This window comes from Ptychodera flava, chromosome 21 (assembly GCF_041260155.1).
Source record: "Ptychodera flava strain L36383 chromosome 21, AS_Pfla_20210202, whole genome shotgun sequence".
Taxonomy (NCBI): Eukaryota; Metazoa; Hemichordata; class Enteropneusta; family Ptychoderidae; genus Ptychodera; species Ptychodera flava.
Window position 1 is genome coordinate 13112072 of NC_091948.1, and position 15232 is coordinate 13127303.

At 35.6% G+C, this 15232-nt stretch overlaps 1 protein-coding gene across 2 annotated transcripts in view; it reads right to left on the reverse strand.

The window, feature by feature from the left end:
- The window catches only part of LOC139121442 (neuronal acetylcholine receptor subunit alpha-10-like), a 64185-nt gene that overhangs the window by 29431 nt on the left and 19522 nt on the right, over positions 1–15232 (reverse strand). For both annotated transcript variants that reach the window (XM_070686308.1, XM_070686309.1), the window contains exon 2: positions 1808–1931. In XM_070686308.1, the coding sequence (XP_070542409.1) occupies positions 1808–1856 (49 nt within the window). In that variant the 5' untranslated portion in view covers positions 1857–1931. The remainder of the gene's footprint in view (positions 1–1807; positions 1932–15232) is intronic.

Genomic DNA, 15232 nt, shown 5'->3' on the forward strand with positions numbered 1-15232 from the left:
AAGTTTCATTGTTCGTTTGTTTCTGTTTCAGCACGTACGATCAATAAGCAATTAATCTTGTACAGGCACAACATTTAATAATATTTCACGCTTGATAATATTACCCAACTTCAATAACGTTGTCCCAATTTGTAGCCAGTGTTCACCATGGACTAATTTAATTATTCATGTCAGCGAAATGTAAGGGGTCAGAAAGTAACCGCAAAAGTATGTTTTCATTAAAAGGAAAAGTGTGTTTACATTAATTAAAACAATTAAAATGAAATTCAGTACATGAAAATTATATAACGCAATTTCCGGAAAAGGTTTACTATACGTCTATTATGACTAGTTACACAATTTCTTTGTCTTTTAATTCTGAAAGTAAAGTAACAGTCTGGTGTCAATATCCCTAGTAATTACAACTTTGAGAGTACGATTTCACTTACTTTGTACAATGAATATTTTCTACCCATAAATCTCTTGTAAATCTTGGCATTTTAAATATATATATATATATATATATATATATATATATATATATATATATATATATATATATTATATATATATATATATATATATATATTAGATATATATATATATAAACGTAAAATTAACTAACAGATGTTATTACTTCGTAGTTGAAGTAAATTCTATAATATGTGATAAATGTTATTGTTTATGTTGTTTAAGAAAATTATATTTTTGTATGGACACTATAAATATATGCTATATATATCAATCTGGCTAAATTCTTTATATCTATCTATCTATAGTTATATATATAATATATATATATATATATATATATATATATATATAAATGCATATATATTAATCTGACTAAATTCTTACTTCGTTAATGATGATATCAAGAAACTACTGAATAATTATGACTGAGAACCATAGACACACCAATGACTATATTACTCTTGTCATCAACCGTAAATCTTCTTTTTCTCCTACACGATATTCATGTAGGTTGGTGCTAATCGAAAAATAATTAGAGCTTGACAACTTTCCATCTGATGATCGAAGCATGGATGTCACGCTTTTAATTTATTTAATCGATAATATAGGCACGACCTACATTAAATTTCACCGGTTTTCCACATTTAGCTGTCAGTGATGACACTCTTTTGAATTATTAGTATTTTCTTTGAAACGTTTTGCAAAGACGGTATTTAACGGGCCTGTCTTCCATGAGAACATCCGTCGATAGTGATGTGGCATTTGACCTTCTCGGACTCAGGCGAGCTGCGAAGTTAATGCGCTTGTTCTTTTCAGAGTTCTTGATCGAATTTGCGCAAAGTTATTTTTTGCTTAATTGGGAAAATCGGCCAGCAACAGAAGGTAACAAAATGCATGACGACTTAAATCACTGATGGTATAGCATCTCTTTAGAATGGACCAAGTCTACAAGCTGACACATTTCGAGCATTTATCAAAAAATCCGGACAAACAGCTACTGTAAAGCCACATTTGTATCTGTTAGAAAATACCAAGTATTACACTGTTAAACATGATCTTACTGCATAAGTGATCAATGTTCGCTGTCGCTATGTACCCAGGTCTCGTTCCAAGGTTTATGAGTTACGAAAGGGCTTTTGTTAATTTTCTCTATTTAAACCCCCTTAAATAGCCATCATTTCTATTTACACGCGTTATCAGTAGCAAAAGTGTGACGGCTGACACAAGCGTTTAAATAGAGGCGATCGCTTTTGACAAACGGGTGTCAATTGGCTGTCATCTACACTCCTACCTACCGGCTGTGACACACGACAAATGCACAAAACTACCATGACATACATGTATGAATACTTACCGACAGTGGAGGAGAGAATAAACATGAAACAAACTGTATAGCGATACATTTCCCTTCAAGTGTACGGTGGTGGCTTCTCTAATATCGTGTGCTCACTTGGCAATGTTGGCATCAGCTTCTGAATCTGTGAAGAAAAGCACATATTCGGACTACGTGTTACTGGTCTGGAAATTACTTTGAACCCTCTAGGGTAATGAACATTATCAATATGGCAAAAAGCAAACAGTTGCTTCAGTTCTGATCGCATTAAACGTGACAAATTACGCTTGTTAGTTCGTCCGATGTCATCAGTACGTTAAAGGTCCTCGTATAGAAAGTTCTGTTGCTTAACACGACGGGGCGGCGGCTCAACGCAAGCAAGTTTATGAAAGCCACAATTGGGAAAAAGTGCCCATCTTAACTGTTATATAAGTAGCATGCTTTTGTCTCACACAATTGAACAAAAATGACCAGCAAAAATGCCATAGAACATACCTTGGACATCTGCAACAAGTCTTGGAACAGATGTTACTTTGTATTTGGAAAAAAGACAATGGGAATCAAAATAAAATATTCAGCTTATGCGCCATCTTGGTCATTCATGTGACAAACGAAACACATTGAAAGTCATAAGTCACCCTATGGTTTATCTGCTTATTACATACGACTGATTTATGTTGCTAATGCAGTCATATTTGCTTGAAAGTTTATGTTCGCAGAGAGCGCAATGACGCTGTCTACTAAATTATACTGTCAATACCTTTTTCAATAAATTGCCTATTTCAACGCACGCAAATATGTACAAAATGCAAAAAATTTATAGTAACATAATATATAGTATCAACGACAGCTTACGACTTAATTCATATTAAAAAATAACATTAACGTTTTACGCGATTACTTTTCTATGTACCGCCTGTCTAGACTGGCTAATTTAATCAGCGCTTTCAAAAGCTATTATTTATCGCATATGTCGATACAATACATACAGTTTGTATGCGGTGCACCGAAATTAAAATGAAATTATTTAAAACTTTGCCGTTTCGAATCATGGCGATAGTTCCTTTCGTTATTGCAGGTGTTGTTGTTGTCATTGTCAAAATTTAATTTTACTTCACTGAAAGGCCACATTACATTCAGAAGAAAATTATTCTTTAAATGCATCTTTCACGTTGCAATGTACAAAGCTACACACGGAGACAGCAACCATAATTAACACGTCCTCGTTCATGATATCAGCAGTCATTTTAACTTAATTAGAAATTGCTAATAAGCATACGCGTGTATCCCCAGAACGTAAGATTGGCGGGAACTTGTAGCCCTAGAAAAAAGGCACCCACGTTACAATTATGAGATATTATTCTCTGGTTATGCGTTACAAAAAATAGTTACTGTGTTTATGTTGACCCGTCCGTATACCTATACGTATCTGTCTATTAAAATAAATGAAGACGGTATCTAAAGATTCATCAGTGACCCTTTTGTTGTGCATCCCTTGCAATGACCATAGTGAAATGTTTCACTAAAGTGCCATCATAAATAATTTTCTGTTCTGCTTTACCTGTAGCCCCAGTCTTTCGACATGTTTGGGTTCTCTATACGTGCTCTGCTGGTTGTATGCTTGACGTCATACTTGGATATACGTCCTTTATTTTCTGCATTACATGGATGTACTCGTAAGAATTATTTGCTGGTACCCCCTGATTATATTAACACATTAATGTCCCCATAGACTCATGCTACATTTATTCTGCTAACGTGGCAGACCCAAAGGAGAATTTAACTCTTAAATGCGAAGTTTTCTTGCCTGGAGTGTAGGCAAATATCGACATTTTACAATACACACTGCTCGGTACTACACGTACGAGAACAAACATTCCCGAAGGTCGAAGGGAAAAGAGAAAGGTAGGTAGGTGTCAAGTAACGACAAACACTGATCAAGATCAGAGTCGTGGGGTTCTTTTATTCATTCGTATCAGTGTAAAAATATGTAAACATTCCCTGGAGAGCAGTGAACAAAGACGATATATGTTCATCTGAACGATAATGTTGACATCAAAGACAATGTGAACATATTTTCTAATTGAAACGAGTGCAACGGGTACATGCATGCCTATACCTAGATATCTTCTTCCCACCTACCTACCTACCTACCTACCTACCTACACACACAGACACACTCACGCACACACACACACACACATATATATATATATCCATCTATCCATCAATTTATCTTTCCATCTATCTTTCTATTTCATACGATACTTTGTAATTTAGTTTGATGCTCGCGAACCATAAATCTTCATCATTAAATGCTTTTTTTTCGAGGGTCACATCAGAAATGCCAAACGTTGAGTGGTGTGTAGTCACCAGTCGTCCCAATTACACCTGAATATTAATCGTTCCTTTGGGGATTTCCGACCACGCCGTCATTGGCCAATGGCCACCAGGGATCGAAGATAATCTGGTTCTATTCGATAAGGAACAATCATTTAGCAAATCACACAAGACAACAATTCTTATCCTTGTCCTAATAGATTGCACTGATGAGGCTACGCAAAATGATATCTATTGTACTGCGAATACCTATGTGATTACCATGTAACATTACTGGGGAAATTCACACAGTGAAATGCCAGCTTTCTTATTTTGCACTTTATCATATATTGCATTTCAAGTCATACCACGCAAAGCGATATATCACTCTGTAACATCGAAATAAACATGTAAGGGATCCTACGTTATGGACACTCGCATGCTTGTATAACTGACGGCCCTTTTCCTTGTCTAGACATTCTTTTAAAAAAATTCTATTTTTTGAAATGAAACGCCACTGAAGCTACATGTATCAAAGACTGGCCTACAGTTAGCGATAAGTTAACACAAGGTTACATGTCATCTCATTGGTTTTGCCTCGCCAACTTCATAAACTATGACTTTGTGACTAACCATAGCCACCAACAAAACGCTAGCGGAAATCGAACATTGTACCCGCAAGTTCAACTAAAGTGCTATGGAGTATGTGATTGATACATACTTTATATCTCGATGTCGACACTATGAATGGTACCACCGAGAAGAGACATTGTCTTTCAATTACCAACTCACTTTAAATTATTATAGATTAAAATTGCAACCCTGGATTCTAAAGATAGACCGCTTTTAGCTTCTTGAAATTTTCAAGTGATGTTTCAATAAAGCTATTAAGCGCCAGGTGTTATATGTATGTGCACAGTATTTTGGATAAATTTACAACCGGATAAGCTTTCGCAGTCAATGACGTACAATAAAAAGGGTCCGAATGGAAGCAGAAAGACACTTTTTCCCGACTCTGGGCTACCACATACCGTGACCTGACTTCTTTCTCAGGGACAACAGAATTTCCTTCCAATGTCTGATGAAAGGAAAACGAAAGTGTGTCACGTTCACATATAAATGACGTCACGTGCACATACTTTAAAGTTGTGAGTGTCGGGCACCAACTTGAAAATTTTGTGTCGTTGAATTTCGATTTCATCATGTTCAGTGACGAATATCCCAAACAGATGAAATATCAATCTGAACTAGACATTACGCTTTTGTAATTAATCTCGATTGATACGTAAGAGATCCCGTCTCATAAAAACGAAAATAAAAATGAACAAAAATGAATTCTTGAGAGCTCTGGTAGCCACAGGCAGTAAAATTTATCGCTCGTTAAAAAGCTTTGTAATGCATTACTTTGCATGTCTGGTCACTGTGATCGAATTTTGGAATGTAAATGCTAATCAATGAAGTAAATAGATATACATCACGGCGGTGTCCATAAATATCAAAGAATGTGGGACGCTGAAATAGATCTCTATGACTACCAAGTTGAAATGGACCTCCCATGACAGTATGGCGAACAGCATTTTGGGTAAATTGCCACTTGAATGTTTAGTACACTGATGACAAGAGTAGAGCACATGTGCGCGAAAGGCTAGAAATGACTGTTTGGAGTACCTGCAAACATGTGCCAGTCACCCGTCATAACTCTAGATTGAAGCGTCCCTAATGCTTTTGCACACAAACTCACATTGCCATTTGAACGTGTGTCAATATACTGTCGCAAAAATCAAGAATTCAGATTCCGATTCTAATCTCCAATCAAAACCTAATCTATGTAATGTGGAAATGATGAACATTGAAGATACCTTAAGCCAACTCGTGTGTGGGACTGGATATAAAGTAAGTGCATCAATAACAAAGGGATCTTCTCCAGTCAATGTCGAAAGCATGTGATCAATGACAGTTTTTTGGTCATGCAGTAAAAGATTATCCAGTTATCATCTAGAAAAGTGTATGAAACTATGATAGATTACTTTTGAGACCAAACATTTTCTGTAAATCTCAAAGCCGGCAAAAGGTATGTGTGTCTTGGGACGAGCACCTGTCAAAGTATGTTGATTAATGACGCAGATTATAACTCTGGCTTTAAAATAGTTTTTGAGTGTTTTAATAATAGCGTTACAAGATTACAAAAGGTTGTCCACATACCCTTTGCCTACATTGTCGCGTGACAAATTCGAAACGAAATGACACCCACGGGACATTGCGTCGATATAGTAGGATTTAAATGTCAGTACAGGTGTCATTGCACTTAAGTGCGTGAGGCCTGGAGCTCGCTGTTCCTCAGTCACTAAGTGTCGTCTACTTCGAACGCTGTTTTGGGCGCCTGGAGTTATTGGCCTAATTGGCTCATTGCCAAGGGAAATAATTGCTTATCATCAGGAAATAGTAATCAGTGGACGAATTTGAGATTTTCAAGTATTTCTGTGCAATGGGTAAAAAGCCACAAGAAGACACAAGCTTTCAACCCAAATGTCCGGAGAATTCTCTTCCAAATATCAGCGACGGTTAGATGGAAATAAATACAAAATTTGATATGACTGCGGCAAGTATGGTGATATCTCCAGTTGTTAGAGAGTTCTCTTCTTCAAAAAACCTGGAAAATATTCCAAGGAAAATCTCGAGGGGATCCAAAACTATATCGAACGTCTCAACAACCTAGTGTTTGGTGACTATTTTTAAGTGGCGACAACTGAATTTTTATGCTGAGAACATATATATATGATGAGCTTTCAGACGTATCGATTGTCATTATGCACGGCACTGAAGCCAGAGTTGCACGATTTAATGGGCATTTTATGCATCTTTATCTAAGATCATAGTGGAGTTTGTTAAACTAGCGGCGTCATAATTGTCGTATATATCTGCAATAGGAAGTTTAGTGATGGAATTAAATGTCCAGGACGGTCTATAATGGTGAAATGTTTACGGCCGTTGTTATTTATGGTGACTCCCTAGCTGACTCAATATTGCATCTTAAAACGTACTAAAAACGCGTAGATGTGAAAACAAATATTTACAATAAGTTTGACAGAAAGAAATTTCAAGCTCCAAATGTTTACATTTCTCTGGGTTGCACTCAGTTACGAAAGAAAGGAAGACGTACGAATTGCGAAGTTATCTGTATCCACTGTATACGTTAGGCAGACAGATATTTAGTTTACTTGAATTTAGCTTTAGTATTTTTTTTAGAATTTGAAATTCAGACTCGGGACCTATATTGACATTCAAGAATGGAATCTCGCTTTGTAAAGTGAATATCAGAATTTTTTTAAGATCGTACAACTCCAAGATCTTCACCGATGCTGACAAAATAATTTCCAAAAGAGCACCACAAACAACTGTAGGACTCCATGCATGCACATGGGATTTGTTTCGACAAATTTACCTGTATCTTTTATATCTTGTTATTTAACGATGCATTCCAAATTCATGGAGCAACATTTTTCATTTGGAGCTGTTCTGACATCTATTCAGATGACAAAGACCGTATGATTGACAGGTAACCTTCGGTCAATTACCAATATAAAGAGACAATGTTGATAACTCTTGGCAGTGACCGTCATTTACAAGATGAATGGGCAGCAATAAAAGATTTCGTAGCAATTTAAATGTCAATGTCGCAGGATGGCTTATTTTCTAGTTACTGTCCAGGCACATCTGGATCAAACAGACACCAATTTCATTAACCGCTGTTCTCTGACATTTTAATCTCATTTTGATAACGCGAAGATCAATCGAATTATCATTAAAATGCACAGCGCAGTAAATTAACAATACAGCATGTAATTTAATTGTTTCTATTTTCTTCCAAGTAATGAAAAATTAATGTGTTTGGATGATCTTGACATGAAAGAGAAAATGTACCAAGTAGAAATCGCTAGCTATCGTGTGCTTTTCGAGAGGTATTGGTATGCTGATACGAGTGTAATGGCGCTTGTGAGATCGCTCTCTTTTATATATTTTTCATGTTTAATCAAATATTATGTTCTATCGACAGGAAACGGGATATTGTTTGAATGACTTAGATTTCCTCTGATTTATATGATGATTACGTAATCAATAACCATTAAAAATCACAGGCGACATAAGCTTACCGCTTATTCCGAGATCTCGCGAGACTTAGGTTATGTACCAATCGATTAGTTGACATCCGAAACAATCTGAACGATGGGTTACCAATGTGCTCTCTTAGTAGTTTGAACAAATTAATGACGCTTGTGCAGTTTAAATAATAATGCAGTTTGTTGAGCCGATCTAGAACGTTGAGCCAATTAAGAGAAAAATTAGTCATAACCGTAAATTATGTTGGCATAAAGTCCTTTTTACGACTACAGTTTTCTGAATAAAAAGCAATAAAGGTGTGATGATGGCTGTCGGTCCTTTTTGCTCTGCAATTTGTAACAACGCTTGGCATTGATCTATGTAACTTAAACTTGCCATAAAATACTTTAATTATACAAATTAATCCTGATGATTGCATCTTGAGAAAATTTGACCATGAATCTGTTTTCCGACGGTAGCACTGCTCCAACATTTTGTGAAAGGATGTTGAACACTGTTACACTTAAAAGCTTATTGCACTAAGTCGCAGTATTTATATCTTATATCTTATTAAACCAGGTATGAACTGAAAATGCTCACGTGTTTCATTATTATTGCAGTTATGTGTAAATTTGAACCTTTGACACATGTTTGCAACTTCATTGAAAGTATTATGATCAACATAATGAACAATATTCACCGCCGATTAACTCTAAAAGATCATGAAGTATACAAATACGTAATTAGCTAGAATAAAAATACCTTCTTTGACTGCTGTCATTGTACCACCACTTTATATAGCAAGTGTAATTACCTTTAGCCAAGTCCTTCAAGCCATATATGCCAAACTGTGAAAGCTCATTAGATATGCAAATTATAAATTAGCTGACATGAAAATGTGAAATGACTTTCAATATTGTTTTAACCTGGTATAATCATCAATGTACACAGCATGTTTTGCAAACTTTAATCAAGTAAATCCCAGTATATATCCCTAATTAGAAAAGATCATTGAAAATGCAAATTAGAAATTGACTGAAGGAAAAATGCTTAATGACTTTCAATAATGTTGAATCATAGAATCTTTAATGCACATAGCAAGTTTCATCAACTTTGGTCCAGTCACTTCAGATATATATCCCTAATTAGCAAAGTTCATTAAATATGTAAATTAGAAATTGGCTGAAGTAAAAATGCTTAATGATTTTCAATAATGTTGTATCATAGTATCTCCAATACATGTACCAAGTTTTGTCAACTTTGGTCAAGTCAATTCAGATATATATCCCTAAGTAGGAAAGTTCATTAAATATGCAAATTAGGAATTGGCTGAAGAGAAAATGCCTAATGACTTTCAATAATCTTGTATTATAGTGTCTTTAATGTACATAGCAAGTTTCATCAATTTTGATCGAGTCAATTCAGATATATCCCTAATTATGAAAATTCATTTAATATGCAAATTAGGAATTGGCCGAAGTAAAAATATCTTTTGACTTTCAATAATGTTATATCACAGTATCTTTGATGTATACAGCAAGTTTCAACCACTACAATCAAGTTAATTTAGATATATATCCATAATTAGGAAAGTTCATTAAATATGCAAATTCGGAATTGGCTGAAGTAAAACTGCTAAATGACTTTCACTAATGTTGTATCATTGTATCTTTAATGTATATAGCAATTTTCATCAATTTTGGTCCAGTCACTTCAGATATATATCCCTAATTAGCAAATTTCATTAAATATGTAAATTAGGAATTGGCTGAAGTAAAAATGCTTAATGATTTTCAATAATGTTGTATTATAATATCTCCAATACATGTAGCAAGTTTTGTCAACTTCGGTTAAGTCACTTCAGATATATATCCCCAATTAGGAAAGTTCATTAAATATGCAAATTAGTGATTGGCTGAAGAGAAAGTGCTAAATAACTTTCAATAATATTGTATCATAGTATCTTCAATACATGTAGCTAGTTTGGTCAATTTTGATCGTGTCAAATCAGATATATATACCTAATGAGAAAAGTTCATTAAATATGCAAATTAGCAACTATCTTTCATGTCGCCCCTTAATGGTTCCCACTGCTGATATATCTTGATGTGATCAACATTTGTAGCAAATCTCATCAAATTGTGTGCAGTTGTTTTTAATGTACATCCGTGTTTTCTAAAATCATTAATTATGCAAATGAGCAAAAAGTATGCAAGCCACACCTACCAAAAACTAATCAGTCTTTGCCATTTGCTAACTGAATCTATGTACCAGATTTGATTCTGATCTGATCAGCCGTTTTTTAGATATCGGACCAACAGACAGACAGACAGACAGACAGACAGACAGACAGACAGACAGACAGACATCGCTGCGACATATGCTCACGTGTGTGAACACGTGATTAAATAAAAAGGAGAGTGGTCCCAAACGATATACAAGCGCCCTATACACTGACCAAATTGTTTAGTTTCTAGTGCCAGATACAAGTTATCATGGTAACGTATAACGAGGAAGTTTTACCTCAGGATTAGCATAGTCCTTTCAGTAATTTATTTTTGCATGATTCATGTTTGTAAGATATATCGCATGTCCATGTAATGGCATTTGTAATATCACGTACGAAGTACATGTCAATATGTTTGCTTTTGCCACATTCATTTCAGTGTATTCTAGGGTATGCAAATTCGATTCATAACAATTCTTTTGCTTCCTTGATTTTAATTGTTGACATAAAGACGAATTTGCGCGCGAAGTCAAATCCAGAGATATAGTTGAAATGCAATTTACTTATTTACATAAATTACTTCTCGGAGATGAATGTCAAAAGGGAATCAGAATGCCTCAACAATGTTATTTTGCTGTCAGGAGAACAAATAACTTTGATGGTAAATGTTTTATAACAAGCTAATGCACATAAGGAGTTACTTGATCAAAGAGGGTACCGACATTGACTTTGAACAAATTGAATGGTCGATAGAAGCTTAGTACTACAACAATGCATTGACGTCATTAATCCAAACATTAAAGCCAAATTTATATTCAGCTGCAGGCTACTTAAGATAGTGGTTAATGGGATTTATGATAGATTTTGTTATGCAAGTTAGTGAGCTTAACTTCACTTAATGTAAATGTGGCAGGAATCTTTGGTTATTTCTGTAACTAAAGATATTTAAATGACACGAGTAACACTTGCACATCTCATTTTTATAGCAAATCACTTAGCTTTTACTTATGCTTCCAAAGACAACTAAAGTGAGCGTCAGATGTTACACTTACGAAGTTCAAGGGGGAAAAGGGCGATTTTATCCTCTATTCTCCATACGCAGCGTAGAATAGGGACAGGGAAGCAAAAGTCGCAAACACTGATGTACCAATGGACCAAAGATTACTGTCCCGGATAACAGTTTTGAGAAATAGCCCTCTTACTTACTGCTCCTTCGTGTATTACCATGATTTAGTCTCTCTCTGTCTTTGAAAATCATGATACCCTAGTATTCTGCATTTAGGTCATTTGTCCTTTAACTGGAAGCATTGAAATTTAAATTACCATTCTTCAAAATGTAAAAACTTACCATTCTACTTTACTGAAGAACCTTGAACTTTTAACAAACGTAATTTTGTTGCTGGACATCTGCCAATTAGTAAATCGTTAATACTCAAGATCTAATGATATTTGAGCTCAAATAATAATAATAATAATAAGCTTTATTTCAGGATATCATACCAAAAAAAGTACACAATCCCATAGACTTTTAAAAAATACACAACACACAAAAAGAGGTGTTAGACTGTAGTAAAAAAAGAGCTAAAACTATTAAAAATACATCATTCGCCTATACATCAGATAGATTTTAGAATGCAATAGAGCATCCGACTCGAGGACGGTTAAAACAAGAGCATTAGGATTGTCTTTAAGACGCTCATAGAAATTGTACATCGATTTACGTCTGAGAGCTTCAAATGTCGGTATACTATTGAAAACAAACATAGCACTGGCACTGCAGTCACGAGCATAGCCATAATAATTCGGAGAGCGTTATTGTAAGCTACACGAAGTTAATTCAGTTTTTTTCTTGGTGTAAGAAGACCAGAGACTCGAACAATACATATTGGTACAGAAACTTCGGAACAAAAACAGTTTAACACGATCCGGTTGATTAAGCCGGTTGATTATAAATTATCTAATAGATTAACAATGATATTTAAAATTATCAGATACAGAAGGTGATTCTTGGATTAAGAGATTGGATTCAAAGTTACAAAACTCTGAGTGAATGTATTAAAAATATTTCACTTTTTTGTTAAGTGAAATAGAATAAAATAAGTAAAGTATTACAAGAACTGCGTGACGTTAGAACTGCTTCTAATTTATATACCTTGTTACGAGCTCATCACAGGCCATCCTAACTAAAATGCCAAATTGCCGAAATAGTTAAAGTGCACATCCGATAAGTACAATATTTGTCTTGAACGATTTCTTAAAATACGTTCAGTGGTATAGAGTCATTCTAGGCAATAAGCTGCGTATAATTCGTCTGCATTATGTCATTCGGCATATTCAGTACCGGTGGACAAATGACATTATTTGATCAACGATATTGATCGTCTGATTGCACTAAATGTCAAACAGGTTTGAAGGGGCTTTCACCCAGGTAAAAACGAGACGTGGGTTGAGAACGCTATATAGTCGTAAAGATTGAATGGTCGTTTTGATCGACTGGATGATCTGCTCCTGTGAATCTTATGTCCTGATGTTGGGTGGCGCATGTCTAAATATGACACTCTCAGGTATTATATATTATTGCCTGAATACATGGGTTTATGTTCCTGAGAGCAGGTGACAATTTGCCCGACGCCAGGAGGGCAAATTATATCCTGCTGCGAGGGCACATAAACCCATGTATTCAGGCAATAATATTTTTATTACATGCCTCTTCACAGTTTATGCTATATAACATTTAGTTACATGCAGGGCATTTTCAAACAATTTTACCATTATCGACCAGCATCAAACAGATTTTAACGAAAGTCAAAATAGCAGTGCACGCATGAATATTTTACATCTAGCGTTAAGCGTCTACTTTGACGTCGAAAACGTCGAAAGGCTTAACTGGACCGGGTAACCATGGAAACCGGTCAGTACATCATTCACCGGCCCGCTAACATCCCGGATGTTCCTATTCAAATCAATGCACTGATTTGCACTGATATCGAGGCATGTAATAAATTTGATGCGATGATGAGCAAAGTGTTGAGGTTCTACTGTTTAACAACTGATATTTAATAGTCCTATATAGTTTGTTCAACAAGCAACATTCAACGTCATAAACTCTTTTCCAGCTGGAAGAAACAGACAAATGTGGTCTTAGATCAGTGTGACAGATAACGCATTGGATCATGAGATACAACCTATTTGATTCCATGTGCCACAGAACACATCATGTGCACAAACCGCGAATTTAAGCATTTATTTATGCAACATGTACTTATGAAATTATTCATTATGCAACATTTTGTGCTGCATGTTAAGTAAGTCACATTTGCGTCGTAGGCCTCTCAAACTAGATGTCGACATTCTGGCATTCGTCTAGTTCCACAAATGGTTTATGCTAGATTTCGAAAACCAGCACGAAGTTAACGTTCACTTATAATGACCATCAGAACAATCTTTCGTACACCAGTATCTGTAGAATTTGCTCAAACACTTATCACATCATATCATCTCGCGTTTTTCGACTTGCTGGCATCTCGCGGAATGATATGTGTGATCATGCGATCGCCATCTATAGCTCTCTTGACGGCACACTTTATCATGTTCAAATAAAAACGAATATCTGTGCTAGCTGTACGCTAGAGTAACCTTTTACAAGGAGAGGAAACGCAAGACAGGTGTATACTAGGTTTACAATAAGCCATGTTATAATTCAACATTATCCTAGGGGTATTTCCAATATAAAGTCACCCTAAGACAAGGGGATTACTGTCATAAACTCACATTGATTATTACCATAAACTTTGGTGGTCTTTTCGGTAATTTTGCTCATTACGTATCAAATACGGCTTCTCGGTCCACTAAAAAACACATGTAATTTAAAACACATAATGTTACGCAGATTTTAAAGACTGAATGTGTATATATGTTTTTAATTGTTATAGTTGACAATTCAACCCACGTCACGTCTCGAGGACATTACAACAGTGCAATTACACCTGTTATTAGTATTGTTGGGTGGCGCCTGTATCCATATGACTCTCCTGGGCATCTTTGATGAGATGATGAGGGAAATATTGAGGTTCTACAGTTTAACAACTGATAGTTAATAGTCTTAAGAGTGTAACTCATAATCTAATAATATATACACCAATATGATCACAGTAATATCACACCTCCTTTACTTATGTGCATGCATGCGTGCGCACACGGCATGCGTAGGCACCACATACCGGATATTTCAACATGCTTGAGGGACAAGACAACAAACAATGGTCGACATGCCAAACAAAAGAGTGAAAAAAATCAAAATTTACGTCGGACCAAAGGCGAAATACGTTCAGGGTGTCTATTCACCCTTGCTATGGTGTTGGTTTCGGTGCAAAACAAGTGTTCGTCGCATGGGGTGGGAAAATCGGGGATTGCCATAAATCTTGTATTCAAAGTGTCTGGCATAACTATCAACAAAGAAATAAAGCATGTTACAGACTTCATCAGCTGATGCATACAAGGTTTTTTTGCGGCGGCTGTAGCGGACATACGGCGTTTACGTTTAAATTTCTGACCATATGAATTCTTGTACATATCAAAAATATCTTTCGCGTACACACTTGACGTGTCCGGTGAGTCATTGTGTAATAAAAGGTTTAAAATCTGCAGGACAGCTGAGGTAAATGATTATTGAAGGTAACTTCCGCAGCTAATGAATTCCTGTGAGTCCCGCTGTTTATAATCCGTCAGTCGCTGTCTGATACTGTTGATTCAACTTTAAACTTTACAAAAAACTACCCTCTGAAGAGAAGAAAAGTATTACA